The sequence below is a fragment of the Exophiala bonariae genome (genome assembly GCF_035927105.1).
Source record: "Exophiala bonariae strain CCFEE 5792 chromosome Unknown scaffold_1, whole genome shotgun sequence".
In the NCBI taxonomy this organism is placed as follows: domain Eukaryota; kingdom Fungi; phylum Ascomycota; class Eurotiomycetes; order Chaetothyriales; family Herpotrichiellaceae; genus Exophiala; species Exophiala bonariae.
This window is the reverse complement of record NW_027042476.1, coordinates 163358-185554: the sequence shown is the minus strand read 5'-3', so window position 1 is coordinate 185554 and position 22197 is coordinate 163358. Positions and strand designations below refer to the sequence as shown.

The 22197-nt window shown below is 49.3% G+C and overlaps 8 protein-coding genes across 8 annotated transcripts; 4 read left to right on the top strand and 4 right to left on the bottom strand.

Moving 5' to 3' along the window:
- Positions 1–311: 311 nt before the first annotated feature.
- On the bottom strand, positions 312–1775 carry LTR84_000070 (uncharacterized protein; the record flags this gene model as incomplete). The annotated part of the gene is made up of 2 exons (XM_064843701.1): positions 312–1626; positions 1678–1775. 2 exons carry the CDS (start codon positions 1773–1775, stop codon positions 312–314), a joined length of 1413 nt encoding a protein of 470 aa, XP_064711561.1.
- A 446-nt stretch (positions 1776–2221) lies between these two features.
- Positions 2222–3896, bottom strand: LTR84_000069 (uncharacterized protein; the record flags this gene model as incomplete). The annotated part of the gene is made up of 5 exons (XM_064843700.1): positions 2222–2653; positions 2704–3106; positions 3157–3499; positions 3546–3627; positions 3678–3896. 5 exons carry the CDS (start codon positions 3894–3896, stop codon positions 2222–2224), a joined length of 1479 nt encoding a protein of 492 aa, XP_064711560.1.
- A 1237-nt stretch (positions 3897–5133) lies between these two features.
- LTR84_000068 (uncharacterized protein) lies at positions 5134–7316 on the top strand (the record flags this gene model as incomplete). Its single annotated transcript, XM_064843699.1, has 4 exons — positions 5134–5333; positions 5382–5428; positions 5478–6752; positions 6805–7316. The coding sequence occupies 4 exons, from the start codon at positions 5134–5136 to the stop codon at positions 7314–7316; spliced, it is 2034 nt and encodes a 677-aa protein (XP_064711559.1).
- A 24-nt stretch (positions 7317–7340) lies between these two features.
- Positions 7341–8228, bottom strand: LTR84_000067 (uncharacterized protein; the record flags this gene model as incomplete). The annotated part of the gene is made up of 1 exon (XM_064843698.1): positions 7341–8228. The coding sequence occupies one exon, from the start codon at positions 8226–8228 to the stop codon at positions 7341–7343; it is 888 nt and encodes a 295-aa protein (XP_064711558.1).
- A 607-nt stretch (positions 8229–8835) lies between these two features.
- Positions 8836–12690, top strand: LTR84_000066 (uncharacterized protein; the record flags this gene model as incomplete). Its single annotated transcript, XM_064843697.1, has 1 exon — positions 8836–12690. One exon carries the CDS (start codon positions 8836–8838, stop codon positions 12688–12690), a length of 3855 nt encoding a protein of 1284 aa, XP_064711557.1.
- A 181-nt stretch (positions 12691–12871) lies between these two features.
- On the bottom strand, positions 12872–13195 carry LTR84_000065 (uncharacterized protein; the record flags this gene model as incomplete). Its single annotated transcript, XM_064843696.1, has 1 exon — positions 12872–13195. The coding sequence occupies one exon, from the start codon at positions 13193–13195 to the stop codon at positions 12872–12874; it is 324 nt and encodes a 107-aa protein (XP_064711556.1).
- Positions 13196–14276: 1081 nt separating this feature from the next.
- On the top strand, positions 14277–14919 carry LTR84_000064 (uncharacterized protein; the record flags this gene model as incomplete). The annotated part of the gene is made up of 2 exons (XM_064843695.1): positions 14277–14279; positions 14338–14919. The coding sequence occupies 2 exons, from the start codon at positions 14277–14279 to the stop codon at positions 14917–14919; spliced, it is 585 nt and encodes a 194-aa protein (XP_064711555.1).
- A 1408-nt stretch (positions 14920–16327) lies between these two features.
- LTR84_000063 (uncharacterized protein) lies at positions 16328–19553 on the top strand (the record flags this gene model as incomplete). The annotated part of the gene is made up of 6 exons (XM_064843694.1): positions 16328–16987; positions 17040–17247; positions 17298–17482; positions 17535–18248; positions 18739–18886; positions 18943–19553. 6 exons carry the CDS (start codon positions 16328–16330, stop codon positions 19551–19553), a joined length of 2526 nt encoding a protein of 841 aa, XP_064711554.1.
- Positions 19554–22197: the final 2644 nt, after the last annotated feature.

Below are 22197 nucleotides of genomic sequence, written 5' to 3'. Positions count from 1 at the left end.
TGCCGATAGCCATAACTGACTCCTACCCATGCTCAGCCTTGCCACGTCCCCCCGCACGAGCCATGAAAATCTCCAAAAACCACAGCGAAATTGGAGTTTGAATGCCTAATGAAGGAATTCAGGATGCTGAAGTATGAATTTAGGCGAGAAGCCGTATTGAGGCAGATTAACAATGGCGGGGAAATTGACGTTATTCGCACGGATCGACACACCCACGACACCACACTCGTGGGGATGACACATCATGAGGCAGAAGCGCAAGGAGTTCAGGGCCGAGTCCTTCGGCCTAAGGCACGTTAAATTAAGTCAAGCTATTTCGAAGCCACAGCGGCATAATCAGACAATATCTTGTTCAGACCTTCCCTTTGCACACACTGCTCGAAGCTAAAGCTTGCAGCCAGCTCCTCTAGTGCCTTTTCGTCCTTGCCTCTGAACAACTCGGCAAATTCTTGAACGAACGACTCGGCTAAGAACGTCTGTAGGATCTGCCGTTCCATATGTCGGGAGGTGTTCCATGTGGTTGGATACACGGAGTTCGCCGTGGGAGATACCCTGTTTATCCAGTCCACCAATGGCTTGATCAAACCATCGATCTCTTCATTGGGATACTTGCCCCAGTTGTCTAATTGGAGTTCCTTTTTCTTCTCGCGAAATGGGTCAATCAATTTGTTCCACGCCGAGTCCGATGAGGTGTAGACCATCCCCTGCAGACCGACGTCCTTCCACAGCCAGATGGACCATGGAATTTGGAACTTGTCGTATATCTGCAACTGTTGGCCAAGCATGTTGTATCGGCCTTGGTTGATCTCTTCGGCATTCTCGTCCCATTTCGAATTTGCATATACCGGACCAAACTCACCGTTCCATATCGGTGTCTTATGCGTTCTTTGAAATTCCGACTTGCGGAGGAACTGAGCTTCAAGTATGTTGTTCTGTTGTTCTGTTCCTGTGTAGGGCCTTCCGGTGGGAAAGCCCATCATACTGTAGTCGTGTAACGAGTAGACGGAGTTTGGCAGGACCTCATCGAACCCTTTCCATTCTGCCGCAAAGGTGTTGCCATCAAGCCATAGGATGTGGTCTGGGTCGATAGCCCGAATGGCTTTTTCTAATCTGGCATAGAATGCGGGCAGTCGGATGTGCTTGGGGTCGCAAGGCTCATTAATGGGGTTGTAACCCGCGATCCAGGGGTTACTCTTATACCGGTGCGCTATTTGTTCCCAAAGCCAAACGGTTCGGTCTTGGTGATCTTTGTAATCCCAGAATGCCGCATAGCTTGTCGTGTTATCAGCATGCCAACCTGGACTTTGCCCACCAGGGAGTGTATGCATGTCCAGAATGGTGTAAATGCCCTCCTTGGCGCATAGGTCAATGACACGGTCAAGGTGCTTGAAACCGCTCTCCTTGAGTACTCGAGGGTTCATGTCGTCCTCGAAATGTCGGTAATTGAAAGGAATGCGGATGGAGTTGAGTCCGAGTTTCTTGAAATGCTTTGCATCTGCCTCGGTGAAGAAATGATAGAGAAATCTGTCGAAGAAAAACTCGTATTTCTCCTGCCCGAGTACCTCGAGCATGGCGGCTCGGACACTTGACTCATGACCGGGGTAGCCAGTGATGAAATTCTCCATGCTATATAAGAGTTAGCTAACATGTCTCTGAGGAGGTCAAGGGTGTACATACTTCATCCATCCTCCAATGGCTGTTCCTCGTAGTAATACCACCTTGCCATTTTCATCCACCACTTGGGTGTCCTTCACACGTAAGATTCCAGATGCCATTGTGTCACTAAACGGGGTCTGTAAATTCAATAAATATCAATGAAAAGAAACAATACCCATTTAATAGTAGAAAATATCAAGTATAAATGGTTTGTCTGTTTAGTATGAAGTCGCTGTTCTGCCCAGGACGGGGAGCATCCGCCAGCACCGATACGGCAGCACCAGTACCACATAACCGGTGGGAGGAGCCTGCAATTTAGCCTGAATGCACCCATATTGTCGCACATCGGTCTTGGTCCGAGACTCCATGCGGAGTTTTAGTTCCTTGTCTCGTCCTCATATCCTCGTGTTCTCTTTCTTCTCCTAACTTGTGACCACTATTCTTGAATATATTGCCTACTTAGGTCAATTGCATGAACCATAGTTGCCAAGAACTTTCATCCAGCTTTAGCCGACAACATTTCTACCTACCCCAAGCTTTCTCTTTCCTTTGCATCGGGTATCCTCTACATGTGATATCTGAAATCCAATTCTCTATCACCAGTCTTGACGTTTCTAGTATCTTCGATTGCACCACGAGCGATCTTGTCCTTTCTGACGTTCCACCATTTGATGTATATCATCTTGGCGACAATCAACAGTTGACTGAGACAGAGGGCACCAAGTGAGAATCCATGGCCGAGCTTGTATGGTGATTTCCGGTAGATTTGCCCGGCAACAATGCCAGCAGTATTCGCAATGGTCTGCTGCAGACCAATTGAGGCCGCTCGACGGTAATGTGGTGCAACGTTGACACTTAGCCATGTGATATTGACGCCAGGTCCAATGTAGACGGCTACAGCGCACAAGAAGGTTGCAGCAAACTTGGTCGTATCATTCGAGACTGTAAGAAGGACGATATAGCCCGCAATTCCGAAAATATTGGCAACAAGAATAAACTAAGTCATGATTAGTGTTCACATCGCTCGAATAAGCCGAGTCCACTCACTGGGGATCGTAGCATGAACCGGTCAGAAAAGACGGCGGCGACTATAAAGATGGCAGCCCCCACAATGTAGACCGGAATCGTAAGAAGATTACTCTGCAGTCGATCATAGCCGCTCGATTTTAGAATTGCCGGGAGGAAAGTGCTGAAGCCATATAATAGGATATCTTGACAGAATTGGATACCCCCGCTGAGATATAGCTTGGGGTCTTTGAAGGCGATCTTGATCTCTTCCCACTTGAACTCATCACTACCCATGTAGGCGGCGGTCTGTTGTTGGCGAATCTTCATCATTTGTTGTTGCTCAGCCGTCAACCACGGATGAAGGGCTGGGTCAGTTGGCAGGCCATACCAGACGAGAACAGCAATGGCTATACTGAAAATGCCTTCGATGATATATACCCATCTAAGAAGTGTGAGTCAAGATTATATCTTGGGGTCCGAGGGAAATCATACCGCCACCCCGCATAACCTGCCACCCCGTCCATTTGCAGGATTGCATAGGCCAACAATCCACCGAATGCACCTGACAATGCCGCACAGCTGAAGAGATATGCGATACGGCGGGCTTGCTCTTCTCGGCGATACACCATAGAAAGGTAGATTGTCAAGCTCGGAAACAGGCCTGCCTCGCAGGCTCCAAGAATGAGTCGAGAAGTGTACAGTCCACCAACATTATGGATGAATCCCGAGAATATCGTAGTTAAAGACCAGACAATGCACAGTCCCGTGAGAAGAACGCGAGGCGTCACCTTCTTCAACATGATGGCGAAGGGTGTTTCGAAAGTAACATAGGTTGCTGATTGTATCAGTAGAAGATCATTAGTTTGAATTTGGGTCATTACCATAGAAAATTGAGACCGCGGTGGAAAACTGTTGATCAGATGCCCCAATATCCTCTGGCATCCCAGCGACTTTAACATTGCCCTGATGATGAGTCAAAACCTGGGAGTTGCTGCGAGATCCATATTTCTTACGATATTTGTCCTGTCCAAGAAGCAACTAAGGTAGACCAACATGATCACCGGCGTGAATAGTAAGTCGAGTTTAGCGAGAAGCAGCTTCTCCTTCTTGGGGTCAATGGTTTGCTCGAGTTCCCCGTCATCTTTGATAGCTTCATCATTAATCTGATTGCCTTCAGGCGTAACACCAATCTTTTTCTCATCTATTGTTTGCTGCTGCTCGATGCCAGACATGACGAACCTTTCTTCGAGATATGGCTCTTTTGGTTGAGAGTAGAATGCAATGGGTAGAATGTCGGCTCAAATCCCCGCCAGTGTTGCGCTCCATTTTCTCCATGCTGTAGTGGATTGGCAGCTATATATCTGTGTTTTCTGTGTGGAGGAGCAGGAGATAGTGTAGAGTAGTACAAGTACAGTGGATCGCCAAAAGTGACGAGTTTGCCTGTCAAGTCTTGATCGGCTTGTGGAATCCGACGGACAGGGGGGGCCCTACAAGGGTTGGAGATAGCGAGAATGTAACCCTGGCTTGTATCATCACGTGATCAACCACAAAGCTGAGGAGATGGATCTGCCACTGTTCGGTCTGAACACGGATATACCGTTTTCGCAGCTGGTAATTTTGTATAGATTTGTTAGCTAGATTCTATATTTATTATAACGCGCAGTCTTACATAAAACCACATTTTTTACCATAATAGAGTATAGAAAATGATGTCTCTTGATTCCAAAGAATATAGATACGTCCTTCCTTGAGAAATTGAAGCGTAAAGCACGAGGATTGAGGTCAGGATTTCTGCAATCGGCTTGTCTTTACAAAATATTAGAATTCTCGTACGTACCTAAGTCTACGACCCGATACAAAGGTATTTGGTAAACCGGTAGCCGCCATTCGCATTTGCGCTGTTCGTGCTCCGAGCCTAACACCTCTATCCGATCCACCAGCCACCTAACCCGCACACCTATTCTCAACATACATCTTAGGCTTAGGGTCGCGTTGAATCACTATCGATCGGACAGAGCTTCCTGAAACTTTCATAGCCGATAGGACTCATAGTCCGAGGGACTCAAGTACCGTGGGTGGCTGATGCCGCTTGAAGTTGATCTTCCCTACCTCTTCGTTCGCCGCCGGGTGAGACCCGAGGAACTCGCAACAGACGCGTCAATTGTGTTTGAGGAAGACGGAGAGCCAGTAGACGGTGATCACTCCGGTGGTTGAGGTCCTTCTGGGGTATCAGCCGACGCAAAACGCAATCTTGGTAGGCGAATCTGTCCTATCTTGGATCATATCGCGTTTGCGGAGCCTTGGATTATCCGATTCAGCATTAAATGGCCATTGATGACTTTACTATGCTCATTAGATGCTTTATTGACCTCAAATGGCATCACGACTCGTAATTTTTGTGGAAACAAGAACGGCTGTCTAATTTCCACAAGTGCCTGTTGAAATAGGCGTTACTGCTGAATTTTGATAATGTCTTCAGGATCCTCTAGAAACAAGCCGAGGCGACTCTCTTACGATCCACTCAGGCGTTCAGCCCTCGCTTGCAATCGTTGTCGAGGACGAAAGACAAAATGCACTGGGACGCCTCCTCATCCATGCTCAGCATGCCTTGACGTAGGATCAGAATGTGTGTACACCGAGACCGAAAGACGAATTAATGTTCCTGAAAGGTTAGTTAAATTTCTGGGATCGCACCGTCAGTAGACTGACCCATGCAGCTACCTGTTAGATCTTCAACGCAGGGCCAAAGAGAAACCTGAAGAATGTAAGATTGTTCACATGCCAATCTGGTATGTGCGTGCTAATTGTGAAAGGTATCAAATCTGGGCCCAGCACCGTTGATTCACCATCAAACGTTGACGAAGAGGAATCAAATCAAGATGATGACTGGTGGTACAAAGGGATGGACAATCTCTGGTTGACCCGGTCAGGAGAGCATCACTATGTTGGCAGCGGTTCATCGACCTATCTCGCCCAGAGATTGAATCCTGCTGAGGCTAGCCTTGCTTGGGACAGCGATCCCATGTACAAAGATCCTTCATCCTTGAAGCGGCCTCCTGCTCCCTTTCTCCCACAACTACCCCCTTTCGACTTCGCCAAAAGGCTGTATACTGTGCAGAATGCGTTCATCGGAGGCATTTTCCACTTTTGTCCGCCGAGTGAATTTGAAGCTCGGTTGCGTCAAGCTTACGACCATCCACCGAACATTGAGAACCGGGAGGACACCCTGAATTACACTTTGGTGCTCCTTCTCCTTTGCTATGGTTCAATGTACAGTGTCAATCAATGGGCTGGAAGTGATGGACCTCCTGGTTTCAATTTCTTCCGTCACGCACTGTTCCTTCTTCCCGAGATTCACCAAGAAGGTTCTGTTCTCTTTGTACAAGTGCTCGGGCTTATAGCCCCATACTTCCAAAATCTAAACAGGAAGGATGCAGCTTTCCTTTATATCGGACTGGCAATCCGCATGGCAATCTCTCTAGGTCTACATCAAGAGGTTGCAGACCCAGCGATGGGCACAACTGAACGCGAGATCCGGCGACGGGTGTGGTGGTCAGTTTACAGTATGGACCGAATCATATCTGTGAAGTCGGGACAGCCTATCAGCATCCATGATGAGGACATCGACGTTGCATGGCCAAGCTTTCTGGTGGGACTTGACCACCATCAGTCTAGTAGCAGAATCTTATCCCAGTACACTCGATTGTCGCGCATTCTTGGAAGAATTGGTGGAGAAATATATCGAAAGAAACACCGGCCGGGGACAAGTCTTCTGCACTCTGTTCAGAGTATCATGACGGATCTATCAAACTGGCTCAAGGATGTACCGGCAGAAATCTCGACATCGTCCATGTTTCGTGAAAGTGTGTCTACTTTCCTCCATTATTATCATTGCGTTACAATGACAACACGGCCATTCCTTTTATTCGTGGCCCAGAAACGACTTGAGGACCTAGCCAATAACACGGCTCCAATGGATTGGCGTGAGGGTCTTTCAGGAAATATTGTCATGATTATTGAGAATGCGATTGCTGCTGCCCGAGCTAGTGCCATGACCATGAACATGGCAATGAGTCAAAATCAATGGGGTGAGCAATATGATTTTTCTTTTTGAAAATGTGCTATGACTAACCGTGTTAGCAACATATGGCTTTATGGATGGTGAACACGCATTCTCCACATCTCTGACCTTGGTCTTGGTCAACGTTGCATTTCCTTATAATGAGAGAGATGCATCAGGAATGGACGTGGCGTTGTCAGTCCTACGAGGTATGGCAGAGAAAGGGAACGAGTATATTCAGGCTCGATTGAAGCTACTTATGGGGCTTCGAGCATCGATGGGACGGCAACACGTGATTCCTGCAGCAGAAGCTATACCAATACCTGCCCAGATGTCCGTTGCATCAGCCACTATGACAAGCCTACACGCACGACAAGCACCTCTTGTGCCATTTGAGACTCTTGAACAGCCACCAAATAACATGTCCTATCCGCAAAATACATTCCAACCATTCCAAGATATCTCCTTCAATTTTGACATTGATGATAAAGACGGGTTGTGGGATGAAATATCCGGAAATTTCGACATCGACATGGATACTGGTTGGATTGAAACTGCTCTCCGGAAAGATCATGATGGTTCCTTTCCATAACTACTTACCCTACAAGAAGTATCTTCAATTATCTCGAGTAATATCCGAGTCTTTGATATCGAGCACAATCATATGGCCTGGAGCATGAGCAAACACTCTTCCTTCGAGCCCAGCCCGTTGAATGGCCTCTTGGGGAGTGACTCCACATCCAAAGAACACAGGCTCTAGTGTTTCATCACCTTCGCCGAATCCTTGAACCAACTCTGTGCCATCTGGAGCCACTGGTGCGTCTCCATATTCCGGAGTGGCAATGTTGGATATTCCGAGTCGCTCAACCGCATCCCAGCCCCAATCGATGGGCTCTCCGTGAGTTATGAGGTACGGCCGAGTAATATCTCGAACTTTTTCGATGTCCTTTCGTCGATATGGTCGCATCGAAACGATATAAGTGGAGTTCTTGAATACACCCGCAGGACACAATGGAACTCGAGTCCGATACATTGGTACATTCCTTCCCCATAATGTATGGGCTGGAGGAAGTCCGGCTTTGGTCAGTGCAGCATCGAAGCTGAAAGAGCAGCCTATCAAGAACCCAACATGGTCTCCAGTCCACTCTCGCTCAATGTTTGCGACATGAGATTTTGTTAGCCGCCCATTGTCATATATCATATATCGAGGAAAGTCGGATCTGAGGTCGAGATCTCCTGCAATTTGCTGACCAGTCAACCCTGGAATGTGTGATTTGAGCCGATCAAAGATGCCAATGGGCGTCTCAGCTAGTAGAGGGCATGGCACAGAATTCCTTGCACAGAATTGCCTAAAGTCTGGTGCTAAGCGGGAGGGTAGCACGATCAAATTTGCTTGAACGAACCCAGGTGCTGAGGTGATTGTCGGGGTATGAAATTTTCCTGACCTAGCCAGTAAACGGATTGATTCGCCAGTCTGCTGGAAATTTGTGTCGATGGTACTCATATCAGAGTTTGTCCTCCAGAGGAGTATTTTTCGTATTGACAGGCTCCTATGCGATCATCAAAATCGAACACTCCCTAGAAATTTTGTGGTTTTTGAATGATATCTGCTGCCAACACTGTTTCGCATAGGAGAGCAGGTCCGACGCGATGGTCATGGAGGATACCCGGAGGACATGCATTCCCCTGGTGGCCTCACTGTCCTCATGAGCGTGGTTTCGAGGCTCGTACTTCTCCGATGAATGACATATGCGGGGATATGCGAGAGCCACGACCAGCCCGAGATATGCAGGGATCATCATCACGCTAGGCTTGTGGATCCCGACTCCGGCTGATGATTAAACAGGGTGCCTGAACACGATCGGGGGCACCAAGCCTAGCGCGTTCACCCCACTCCTGTTGTTTGATTCTATCAACATTTTGGAGCTCTTGGACGTCCACACCGTCTTCAGTCCCGTCAACTCCAGACATGACGAAGCACAGCATGGAGGCTTACAAGATGTCGGACTTCTTTCCTCGTGCCAGGCGCAAGAGGGTGCTATATTTGAGAGAGCAATGTCCACCTTCCAGCTTGACCTCCGCTTTAGCAACGCAAACACCAACAGTCAATCATGTCGAACACTTCCAAAATCAGTATTAGCATCGACCGTGGTGGCACATTCACAGATGTACACGCCCGGAATCCTGGAAAACCCGATATCATTCTCAAGTTGCTCTCAGTGGACCCCACAAATTATGCTGATGCGCCGACAGAGGGCATAAGAAGAGTCCTTGAGCAGGCGACTGGTGAGAATTTCCCAAGGGGGAAACCACTGAACCTGAAGTACATCCGAAAATTGCGCATGGGGACAACAGTGGCTACAAATGCACTTCTGGAGCGGAAAGGTGCCAGATCAGCTTTACTGACCACGAAAGGCTTCAAAGATTTGCTATCCATAGGAGACCAGTCACGACCAAAAATCTTTCAGCTTTCAGCCACAAAACCAGGAGTGTTATACGAAAAGGTGGTTGAGGTGGACGAGCGGATTATTCCATGTCCCAAAAATGCGGCAACAGAAAGGTATCCAGAATGTCGACTAGTCGAAGGCACAACTGGTGAAAACTTCCGGGTCCTGCAAGAGCTCAACATGCAAGAAGTTATCAGAGACCTGGAGGCCCTATGGCAAGATGGCTACAGATCGCTGGCTGTTGTGCTTCTGCATTCATATGCCTATCCCGAGCATGAACTTAAGATTGGGCACGTGGCATCAAGTATGGGGTTCTCAGTTGCCCTTTCGTCCAAACTTCAACCCATGATCAAAGCCGTACCAAGAGGAATGTCTGCCTCGGCTGATGCATACCTGACACCGGTCATAAAAAGCTACATCGACAGCATAGATTCGAATTTTGAGGGTGGACTTGAGAACTCACACGGCGCCCGGTTTGAGTTCATGCAATCAGACGGTGGTCTAGTGGACTATCGGAAATTCAGTGGCCTCAAGGCCATTCTTTCGGGCCCTGCAGCTGGTGTTGTAGGATTTGCAAACACCAGTTGGGATGAAGATGAGAGGATACCACTGGTTGGGTTCGACATGGGAGGTACATCAACTGACGTCTGCCGCTTTGGTGGGGACTTCGAACATGTCTTTGGCGCCAATATCGCAGGTATCTCCATTCAATCCCCACAGCTTGATATCAACACAGTTGCCGCTGGCGGTGGATCCATTCTATCCTGGCGCAATGGTCTTTTTATGGTCGGGCCTGAATCAGCAAGTGCCCACCCAGGACCAGCCTGCTACCGAAAGTCCGGGCCTTTGACAGTCACTGATGCCAACCTTTTCCTTGGCCGACTGTTACCGGAGTATTTTCCCAAGATATTCGGCCCTAATGAAGATCAGCCTCTGGATCGCGAGGTTACAGCACAGAAGTTTGAAGAGCTTACGGAAACAATAAACCAGGAACAAGTCCAGAAAAAAGAAAAATTGTTCACCTCCGAGGAAGTTGCCATGGGCTTTCTGAAAGTCGCGGATGAGTCTATGGCACGCCCCGTTCGGAATCTGACCGAGGCACGGGGCTACGAGACAGCATCCCACCAACTTGCATCTTTCGGTGGCGCAGGAGGACAACACGCCTGCTCAGTTGCAGCTGTCCTTGGGATCTCGAGGATAGTCATTCACAAATACTCTTCCATCTTGTCAGCTTATGGCCTAGCATTGGCAGATGTCGTCAAAGAATCCCAGGAGCCAGTGTCAACGGAATATCTCAACTCCCAATCAACTTTACGCAAAAGATTTGAGAGCATTATTGCCCAATCTACCACAGATCTCATGGATCAAGGATTCCAGATCGACCAAATCAGCCATCAGCTATATCTCAATATGCGCTACGTCGGCTCAGACTCTCAATTGATGATATTGAAACCGGACAATTGGGACTTTGCCGAAGAGTTCAGAACACGACATCGCCGGGAGTTCGGCTTCACATTCGATAAGCCACTCCTGGTTGATGATGTCCGAGTTCGATCTGTTGCATCTTCAGGTGGTCATGCAGAGATCAGTCCATCGAAACAGTTGAAGAGGGCGTGCATCAGAGATATAAATCCAACACAATCACAGGAGACTACCTCAGTGTATTTCGAAAGCACAGGTCGAGTTGAGACGCCAGTCTACCTGCTTAACAATCTTGAGAAGGATAGTCGTATCCGTGGACCGGCGATCATCATCGACGAAACACAGACGATCGTCGTGGCACCAGAAGCCGTGGCGAGTGTACTCCAGACTTGCATCATTATAGACCTGAAAGAGGAGAAGTTGGCTGCTAGAAGCGACACTTTCAAGGCGGATCCTAATGTGATGAACGAAATTCCAATCAACCCCATCAGACTGTCTATCTTCGGGCACAGATTTATGTCGATCGCTGAGCAGATGGGTCGAACACTCCAAAAGACGTCTGTGTCTACAAACATCAAGGAGAGACTCGACTTCTCCTGCGCATTATTCTCTCCAGACGGTGGACTGGTTGCTAATGCTCCCCATGTACCTGTTCATCTTGGATCAATGCAGTTTGCTGTCAAGTACCAACACAACCATTGGCTCGGTCAACTCGTCGATGGAGACGTTCTCGTATCGAACCACCCTAGTTGTGGAGGCACTCACTTGCCCGATATCACCGTCATTACCCCGGTTTTCGACCGCCCCGGAGGAACAGAGATTGTGTTCTACGTTGCATCCCGTGGTCATCACGCCGATATCGGTGGGCTACTGCCCGGATCGATGCCACCAAAGTCAACAGAACTTTGGCAAGAGGGTGCTGCCATCGAGGCAGAGAAGATTGTAAGTGGTGGTGTATTCAACGAGGCTCGAATGACAGAGCTTCTCCTCAAGATCCCGGCTACTTTCGAGGGCTGTTCCGGCACAAGATGCCTTGCAGATAATCTCTCTGATTTGAAGGCTCAAATTGCGGCCAACACTCGCGGAATCCAGCTGATTCAAAACTTGATTGCCGAATATGGCCTCCCAGAGGTTCAAGCATATATGTACGCCATTCAATCTACAGCAGAAACAGCAGTGCGCAATCTACTTCGTGAACTTTCGGTTCGTCACGGTGGAAAGTCTCTCGAGGCCGTTGATTACATGGACGACGGCACACCGATAGCTCTGAAAGTCCAGATCGATCCCGAAACCGGTTCTGCAACGTTCGACTTCGAAGGGACTGGACCCGAGGTCCTAGGCAACACTAATGCTCCCATCGCTATCGTCAATTCCGCCATCATCTACTGCCTCCGATGTATGATCAACTCCGAGATCCCCCTCAACCAAGGCTGCCTTACCCCAATAGACATCAAGGTACCACCAGGGTCGATCCTCTCCCCCTCTCGCACAGCCGCAGTCGTCGGAGGGAATGTGTTGACCTCTCAACGCATTACAGACGTGGTCCTCAAAGCTTTCAACGCGGCTGCCGCATCCCAGGGCGACACCAACAACCTTACCTTCGGGAAAGGAGGGAAATCAGATGCAGACGGAACCCATGTCGATGGATATGGATTTTATGAGACAATTTGCGGAGGGGGCGGAGGAGGCCCTAATTGGCACGGCCAGGACGGCGTGCAATCTCACATGACCAATACCAAGATAACAGACATCGAAATACTGGAAAAGAGGTATCCTTGTATCGTCCGACAGTTCTCCCTGCGAGAAGGCTCGGGTGGTCAGGGGCTATATCGTGGTGGGGAGGGGGTCATCAGAGATTTCGAGTTTTTGGAGCCCTTGCAGTGCTCGATTTTGAGTGAGAGGAGAGTCCACAGGCCGTATGGCATGAATGGTGGAGGGCAAGGCCAAGTTGGGCTGAATCTGTGGATTACGAAGGACGAGCTTACGGGTCAGACCAGGACGGTGAATCTTGGGGGCAAGAATACGGTCAAGGTGAAACGCAATGATCGTGTTGTTATTCACACGCCTGGTGGTGGAGCATGGGGTAAGAAAGAATGATGGGGATCGAGTGATAAGACTGTAACTGGTCTAAATTGCTTTGCTGTTGACTTTTATTTGTCTGGGTTTATCCCTCTAGGAGAGGATCTTCGTTACATATGTTTGAAGCAAGACCAATTCCTGCTCATATTTCTCATTGGACACATGTACATGAGAATCCATCCGAGTCTGTTTCTCATTCTCAGGACGTCTTGATAAGATTTCCGGCCAAAACAGTTGGCTGCTTGTTGGTGAAGTTAGGGATATCTCCAAAGACGGGCGCAGCGTCCGCCGAACCCATGGCCTTGCCCAGATCCTCCGGGCTGTCGAAGATCAGCGTTGCTCCTACGGCAAATGCTGGTTTGGCACCGTCGGCACCAGGCTTGTAGTCAAGAATTTCCCATTTTTTGAGGCCGTGCGGGCCGAATTTCTCCTGTACGAGCGGCATGTGTTTTGACAGATAGTAGTCCATGTCGAACTTGAGGTCGTCGTCGTTGGGATAAAGGACGGTGGCGTGGTAAGGCATGTTGAGGGGTTTGAAAGATGCTGAGTGTAAGTTGCGATATGGATTTCCAGCTAGGAAGTGGTTCTGAAGATGCCTCTTGTAATGGAAAATGGGTTGAGGTGTTTGCGTTTGGTTGCTTCAACTCTGCAATGGGTGGGCAATGCAATGGGGGAGGGGAATAAAAGACGTTCAAACCTGGGACTCTTTCCTACTTATTCACTGCTACAATTGATGGGGAGCCGGTCACCATCATGGAGCCGAACCACTCAATGTGAGGTTGCGTCCAAACTCCCCCGCCGTCCCTTCACGTTGTTTACTCACGCTTGACAGGAAGGGCGGGGTCAAGTCTGGCTGAATGGAAAGCTTGCGATCCTCGCCGCCGGCGTTGCGTCAGCCGAGGCCCACGGTTGCGACTGTACATGCAAGAAACCGTAGTTCCTGGGGTGGAACCCCATTTCACAACTTATCAAGGTAACTCCAGTTGTTCAATTACTGATTCAAACTTGAAACCCCGTTCACCGGTTGCCAGAGTCTGCAAGATTCGTCCAGATACTCGGATCTGATATTTGGCTGGCTTTGCAAGACCAAGAACCAAAGTTTGCGCAAAACGACTTGTGTTGATTGTATTGCCTACGCCATTGTAAGACTGCCGACAGATGCATCTACTCGAGTCAGTCGAGGCACAAGCACCTCCGAATAGTGTCGGACTGCCGGGTAGGCGTTGTGCGGGCCACTTCCCGGCCACTGGCGAAGCATGTGCATCAGGCTCCAGCCTATGCAGACCGGCCTCATCACTTTGTCAACTGTGCAGAGAGTGGTAACTACCTAAGTAGCTAGCACTTAGGTGCAGAGATATGTAAGTCGATACAATAGGTGCGATAAGGTGCTGGGTGGCTTCATCTTCGAAATTAGGATCACGTGAGCTCAATCACATGACATTCCCCGCGTTGTATCGATAACGAGAATAAATATTTCGCGGCTTTCTTGCTCCAAGCGGTGGGCAAACGCGGTACGAAATATCATTGATGCCAAACTTATCATATGGTGAGATTATGTAGTCATTAAAGGGAGACTATACTCGAGGCATCTCTTCCAAATAAATATGGTACGTCAAGCCGCCCATATAACGTTATGTCTAGGACAATCTAACCAATGCTCTTCAGGCTCCATCACAGCCATCTCGATCGCTAAAGTCGATCCTCAAGAAAAAGTCCTCGGATAGTGCATCGCGAGATTCGAATGCTGCTTCAGAGTCTCTGTTTTCTTCTTCCAAGAAGGACAAGCGAAGGATTAAACATGCACAGCTGATGCACAAGATCACAAAATCCTCCACGACTAAGCCGCGAAGGAGACGACCTAACAAGAAGTTGATCACGACACTTGATGCACTAGCCGACGCACTACCAGATGATGACGATGAAACTTCTGGAACCGCTACGGCAGGGTCGAGACCGCAAGACCAGATCAATGTGATTAAGCGAAAAAGCCTGAAGTCCAAACCCGGTGCAATGAAGAGGAGAGAAAAGCTTGACAAGAGCGAGAGGGATAGATTCGCAAAAAATATGGCCCAGCTTACTCCAGCGAGCACGAAGGATGCTGGTGGTGTCAACAACAATAATGCCACAAGTTCAACCCAGCCTGCATCGCAGTCTGCTCCTTCTACAAGCCAAAGGTGGGCTGCACTCCGAAGTTTTATCTCGCAAACTCTTGAGACAAAGGCCGAGTTGGCGGCTCTAAAGACATGAATGCTGTCCTTATCTAAGAACAGCTATTGAACTGGCCGGTCTCTGTCTGACCGTACGATGGGATTCAGATTGACTGGACGCTATCGAAGCCAGGCTATCATGAATCAAGTCTCGTGGTTTTCACAGATGCTTCTTGAGAGGAGCATCTCCACCCGAAGCTCCAGTAGGCATAGAGTTTCGACTGGTTAGGGCAACATAAGTCCAGCTCACAAATGGTGCGTGTGAGAACCCACAACCGATGCCGATCAGATACGTGCGCAAGAGAACGATCTGTAGATGGCAATAACATGAGCTGAGTCGTCACTATTGGAATATTGCCTACTTCACTCGACGGATATGGGTATAGAGGGCAAGACTCGAAGAACTCTCCCCATCGAGAAACGCATTCCTAAAGATCGCGAAAGTCGGGCCCTCCTAATTACGAAGGCAATGGAAACTTAGCCCGCAGATTGGCGAAAGTCAAACAAGAGATATAGGGTCTAGACTAAACAGAGGAGGCAAACTGGACCCTGAGGGAGGCTGAGTACCAAATGACAAGACGACCACCGAGGAAAGGATTGGGGAAGTGCGTAGCTATTTGGTCAAGATTGAATCTTCCCTTCCTACTGAAAGCAACTACCGAACCCTGCGATGGCTGCCTACAGGATCCAGCCCATTAGACCCGGTTCACCACTGCACTCCTGGATCTATCCTTTGAACTGTAGGATTGTACGTTCCCGAGATCGAAACCATCCTCAAAACCTTGCAGTCGACACCGCGTAATGTTATTGCTTGACGTCTCGAACCCGCAGCCGCCTAGACTCCCAGGCATCGTAAGTCTCAGTGGGGCCAAGCCGCAAGTCGAGAGAATTCCTGGGGAGAAGGTTCCGGCTTCTTGAGGCCAAAGTCAGGGCCTGATCAACCTGACTCGCGAGCACACTCGAAACCTTGCATCCATCTTGCAAGTCCATTCCAGCCCAGGCATGGGGATTGGGCACGGCATTTGGGAGGGAGATCCACCCCCACAATGCCACTCCGCTCCGTTTTGAAGCGACTGGAATTACAATTGCGGTTGCATTTCTGCGCTGGACATACGTGTTGAAACAAGTTCTTGAGGGACTCACATAAGCCCACCGGATATGATACTTTTTGGTCGAACTTAGGTGTCCCGGACTGACTGTCTACTGGCAAGGGGACTTACATGGTTCCTGTGGAGTTACTAGGTATCTTATGCTGCTGATCAGATGCGGGATTGAATTGTGGGTGAGAGTTGTGGAGGAGGAGACGGGGATGCTGGTGATTTGAGCACAGTACGTCCGGTTCGAGGGGCCTCTGTTGTGTATATAAATGTCGCATGTGCCCCTTTGGTCGGTCTACAGCCTACAGCTTGTTGGCATATTTGAGACAGGTTGACAAATCGCAAGAAAAGATGCCTGAACAGCCAAAGGACTATAACAAGGTGACACCGTCAGATGTCTCTGGAGGCGGCGCAGTTCCACTGGCGATCCGTCGTCCTAACAATGGCGGCACCCCGAAGCTCACAGAGGATCCTATCGCGCTGCCGCCGGGCGTCAATTCGCAGACGTTCAAGAATTTCATCCTGAGAGTGTCGGAGGTTGTTGGCGAGGAGAACATAACTATCATCACTAAGCCTGAAGACCATAGCAAGGACGACTACATGGACCCCAGCAAGGTTCATGATATGTTCAACATCCTCGACGAAGACTACTTCATCAGTTCAGCTGTCGTCGCGCCAAGGAATGTCAAGGAAGTTCAGGCCCTTATGAAGCTGTTCAATGAGTTCGAGATCCCGGTTTGGCCGTTCAGTATTGGGAGGAATGTCGGCTATGGTGGTGCTGGACCACGCGTTCGTGGTAGCATTGGCCTCGATATGGGGAGGAATATGAATAAGGTCTTGAAGGTCGATGTCGATGGTGCTTACGCTCTTGTTGAGCCTGGTGTTACATTTCAAGAGTTGCACGACTATCTCGTCGCCAACAACTTGAGAGACAAACTCTGGATCGACGTTCCGGATCTTGGTGGTGGTTCAGTGCTTGGTAATACAATCGAAAGAGGTGTTGGATATACTGTGCGTTGCGACCGTTATCGTTCTTGAGGATTTGAAAACTGACACTCGATAGCCATATGGTGACCACTTTATGATGCACTGCGGCATGGAGGTAGTACTTCCGGATGGAAGCTTGATCAGAACAGGCATGGGAGCTCTTCCACCACCGAATGTGGACACCTCTTTGCCTGCAGATGAGCAGCCTGCGAATGAATGTTGGCAGCTTTTCAACTATGGCTTCGGTCCATACAATGATGGAATTTTCACACAGTCTTCTCTAGGTCAGTGAAGCACTTTTGTCTCAAGGGGCATCCTCATTAACATCGATCAGGAATTGTTACCAAAATGGGTATCTGGCTAATGGTCAATCCTGGAGGATATCAATCTTATCTGGTCACGATCCCTCGCGACGAGGATTTGCACCAGGCTGTTGAGATCATTCGACCACTGAGAGTCGCAATGGTCCTGCAGAACGTACCAACTGTCCGCCATGTTCTGATGGATGCAGCCGTGATGGTAAGTAGTGTTGATGATATTCATGAAGTCATAAGAATTAACCACCCACTAGGGAACCCGAACGAAATATTCAACTTCAGACAAACCACTGACGGACTCGGAGATTGATGAAATAGCAAAAAAACTCAACCTAGGTCGATGGAACTTCTATGGCGCTCTTTACGGCCCAGCCCCGATCCGCGAGGCAATGTGGCAGGTAGTGAAAGGTGCATTCTCGACCATTCCTGGAGCCAAGTTCTACTTCCCTGAAGACATGCCAGATAACGAAGTCTTGCAGATCAGACACAACACTCTGCAAGGTATCCCTAGCTTCTCAGAGCTAAGTTGGGTGGATTGGCTTCCTAATGGAGGCCATCTGTTCTTCAGTCCGATCGCCAAGGTATCTGGAAACGATGCCATGGCTCAATACCAGCTCACGCGGCGTCGTAGTGAAGAGTTTGGCTTCGATTTTATTGGAACATTCGTTGTTGGGATGAGAGAGATGCACCATATTGTGTGCATCGTCTACAACCGTAAGGACCCAGAGCAGAGACGTAAAGCTCACAAGCTCATCAGTGTATTGGTTGATGACGCAGCAAAGGCAGGCTGGGGTGAGTATCGGACACATTTGGCCTTGATGGATCAAATTTCGGGGACCTACAATTTCAATGACAATGCCCAAATGAAGTTGAACGAGAAGATCAAGAATGCCCTAGATCCAAAGGGTATTCTGGCACCAGGGAAGAACGGTATCTGGCCTAAGAATTATGACGCCGCGGCTTGGAGGGTCCCATTATGAGCGAGGCTGCAGCTGTAAATGAATACTTGAGATTTCAGCGTATCGTGCATGAGCTCTGAAGCATAGCGCCTAATGATCTATAAAACTTGCCCGTGAAGGATGGAAGATGCTAAGTGCTTTCAACTGTGCAAGTCGAACTTGACGACGCCAAGACTCTGATGACTGCGCGGTAGTGTGTTCTTCCACACCGAAATTACTACGGTTAAGTATAGTGCCGTCAACCGATGCCACTACAGGCAGATGATTGACGCGGCTGGACCATCGCCATAGAAGAGCAGTCCCCGGTGTTCAAATCCAAGTCAACATTTCATCCTTTCACACAGCTAAGACTACATTGATAGTCGTTCCTCACTGCTCATCACTCCGGTTGAGTACACACGCATACAGAAATCCGAAATTATGAACCATTACCCTCAAGCTTGGGGCAGAGTGAGTTGTAGCCCGCCGCAGGTTGAACTTCCAGCTAACCACCACTCAGCCCAGAGATGATGTCTATGGTCCCTACGACGCTTCTTATCTTCAGACCTCGATGCCCGTAACGCATACGCAATCACCAGCGGTCACGGGAACATCAGTACTGGGTGTCAAGTTCAAGGACGGTGTCGTTGTAGCGGCCGACAATCTAGGTATGCGGACGAGTCCAGTGTGAGAGTGACGAGGGTCAACTAACGATTACAACTAGCTTCATATGGATCTTTGGCCAGATTCACGGATGTCAAGCGCCTGCGAACCTTCCCTCCCAACACGGTGATCGGCATTGGCGGTGATGTTTCTGATATGCAATACTTCGACCGTCTTCTGTCTTCCTTGGACATCCGAGAAAACTATCTCTCGTCGTCGGAACACAGCCTCAACGCGAAGAATCTACACACTTACCTGTCAAAAGTTCTCTATAAGAGAAGAAACGACTTCAATCCGTTGTGGAATCAGCTTCTTGTGGCGGGATTGGATGAAGATGACCAGCCCTTCCTGGCGAGTGCCGATCTCTTGGGAACAACCTTTACAAGCCCAACGCTGGCTACAGGCTTTGGAGCTCATCTCGCTCAACCATTATTGCGAAAACTGATGCCAAACGATGAGGAGAGTGTCAAAGATGTGACCAAGGAACAAGCGATCAATGCAGTCAAGGAATGTATGAAAGTGCTTTTCTACAGAGACGCTCGGAGTTTGGATCAATACAGCATTGCAGTGGTGACCAAGGACGGAGTTGATTTGAAGGAGGACGAGAAGCTGGAAGACCAAAGTTGGGCATTTGCAGACCAGATTCGAGGCTATGGCACCCAGGTGAATTGAAAGGACGTTTCGTATGGCAGCATGATTTCATTCGCCTGCAATGCAAGTGTGGCGTGGCGTTTTATGGGACAAACTTGCGCATCGTCTATGGGCGCAAAGAAATGGATATCAGCTACGAAATGATCCTTCGCTGGGTCTGTACAATACATTATCATTGTGGCCGCCAGGAGGTGTTGCATTGAGGATGGCGGAAGAGTCATGATGGATGAATAGACTCGGCGAGATTCTCTGAACATCACCTTGCATCTGGAAGGATGATACTTCTATTGGTCAGCCTCTCTACTAGCCTGGGGAATGAGTCAAAAGAGAAAATTGGAGTCCCCATTGCTGCAATTTGTCCAGCCTTTATGCATGACGTGCCTTCCCAAGTCTAATGTTGGAGAAATGTTAGGAAAGAGCAACTGGAACTGACACTGTGACTTCCGAATTAGAAAAAGGTCCCAGTGCCACTTCCGTGACTGCACCAAACACCACCACCGCCACCACCACTGTACAACTTCTCTTTGTTTGCTCACCACTTTAACTGTGTCTGGATCTTGATAGTCACATTCCCAAGGACCTGACAGTTTTACCTTCTTCATACCTATTGTCTTTCAACCATAACCACCCAGATCTACTGGGTGCATCCCCTCGCCTCCACCCACCTGGCTCAGCCATTGTCACAAATTCTGCAACTCCATACATTGACCATGGAGGCTCCGGTCTCTGTACAACACCCTAGCTCCACTTCCAGTGCTAGAGGTAATAGGAGAAGGAGACGGCCAAACCCTAGGCAACAACAGCCAGAGCCACAGACACAATCCCAACCTCAGGAACCAGCACAGCCAAACCGCAGACTGGGAGTGGCGGGCAGACAGTTTGGCGGTCAACTTACACGATTGCAAGCAGATGCACCGGCATTTGTTCCTGCCTCACTTCCCCCTCCTACTACCACCGCCTCTTCTTCAGCTCAACTTCAGTCCCAGTCGCAATCCTATCCTCGTCGTGGCAAGAAGCCTGCACCACAGAATCCCCAACCTCGAAGAGCCTCCCTCTCTCGCTCCACTGCGCCTGACATCGCCACCCGCATTCATGAAGATATCTCCCGCGGGGTTTATGAATGTGCCATATGTACGAATGAAGTTGGCCGGAATTCAAAAGTCTGGTCCTGTCGGACCTGCTGGACAGTCTTCCACATTGGATGTATCAAGCGATGGTCCAAGAACGAGGGCTCAGCCGTGCAGCGGGCTGCGGGGCAAGACGAACAAGGCGTTGCAGTTGGGAAACAATGGAGGTGTCCTGGCTGCAATCTACCCAAGGATATAACCCCAAGTTCATATACCTGCTGGTGTGAGAAAGAATTGGATCCCAAAATGATTACCGGTCTCCCACCACACTCCTGCGGGCAGACTTGTGGTCGTGAGAGGAAGTTTCCCAAGACATGTCCACACCCTTGTGATCTGCTATGTCACGCTGGCCCTTGTCCACCCTGCTCCGCCATGGGCCCAATTCAGAGTTGTTTCTGCGGAAAAGAGGAGACCACAAGACGCTGTCTGGAGACGAACTACGAGACAGGCTGGAGCTGTGGTGCGATATGTGGTGACATGATGCCGTGTGGTCAGCACGCATGTCAACGTCCCTGTCATGAGGGTCTTTGTGGTGCTTGCACCGCAGAAGTCGATGCTCGATGTTATTGTGGCAAGATCGAGAAGAAGCTTGAGTGTAATGATCGGGGTGAGGAGAAGCAAAGCACAGATTGGGTGGGCTCATTCGACTGTGGAAACATGTGTGATAACCCCATGGATTGCGGGATCCATCGCTGCGAGAAGTCGTGCCATCCTCAAGATTCGACCGCACCACACTGTCCTCGCTCTATTGACGTGGTAACTCACTGCCCCTGTGGCAAAACTGCGCTCAAATATCTTGGTGGGAAGCCTCGTCTCAAATGTATCGATCCCATCCCCAGCTGCCAGAAAGCGTGTGGTCGACGACTACCTTGCGGACATGGTTGTACGCAATCGTGCCATAGTGGTGAATGCCGACCTTGTGATCTCGAAATATCTACGCCTTGCCGATGTGGTCGCAATAGTTTCAAAGTGCTCTGCCACGAGGCTACTACAGACCCACCGGAGTGTACTAGGTTCTGTAAGGCAACATTGAATTGTGGGAGACATGAATGTGGGCAGAAGTGTTGCACCGGAGAACGCAAAGCCTTAGAACGTCAAGCCACAAAACGAAAGTTGAAGACTCTTGATCTTTTCACGCGCTCGTTGGACGACCAGGTGGAAGCAGAGCATATCTGCACTCGTTCCTGTGGTCGAAAGCTCAAGTGTGGAAACCACAATTGTTCAGATCTCTGCCACCGCGGACCTTGTGGGACTTGCAAAGAGGCGCTATTTGATGATATCTCATGTGCTTGTGGAAGGACCATACTACAGGCTCCGCTGCCGTGCGGCACACAAGCCCCTCCTTGCAATTTTCCGTGTACCAAAACCAAGGCCTGTGGCCACCCTCAGGTACAGCATAGCTGCCACCCCGAGGAAGAGGAATGTCCCAAATGTCCCTTCTTGACAGAGAAGGCATGTCTGTGTGGCAAGAAAACCCTCAAAAATCAGCCTTGCTGGCGCGCGGAGATTCCTTGTGGACTCGTTTGCGGTAAGGCGCT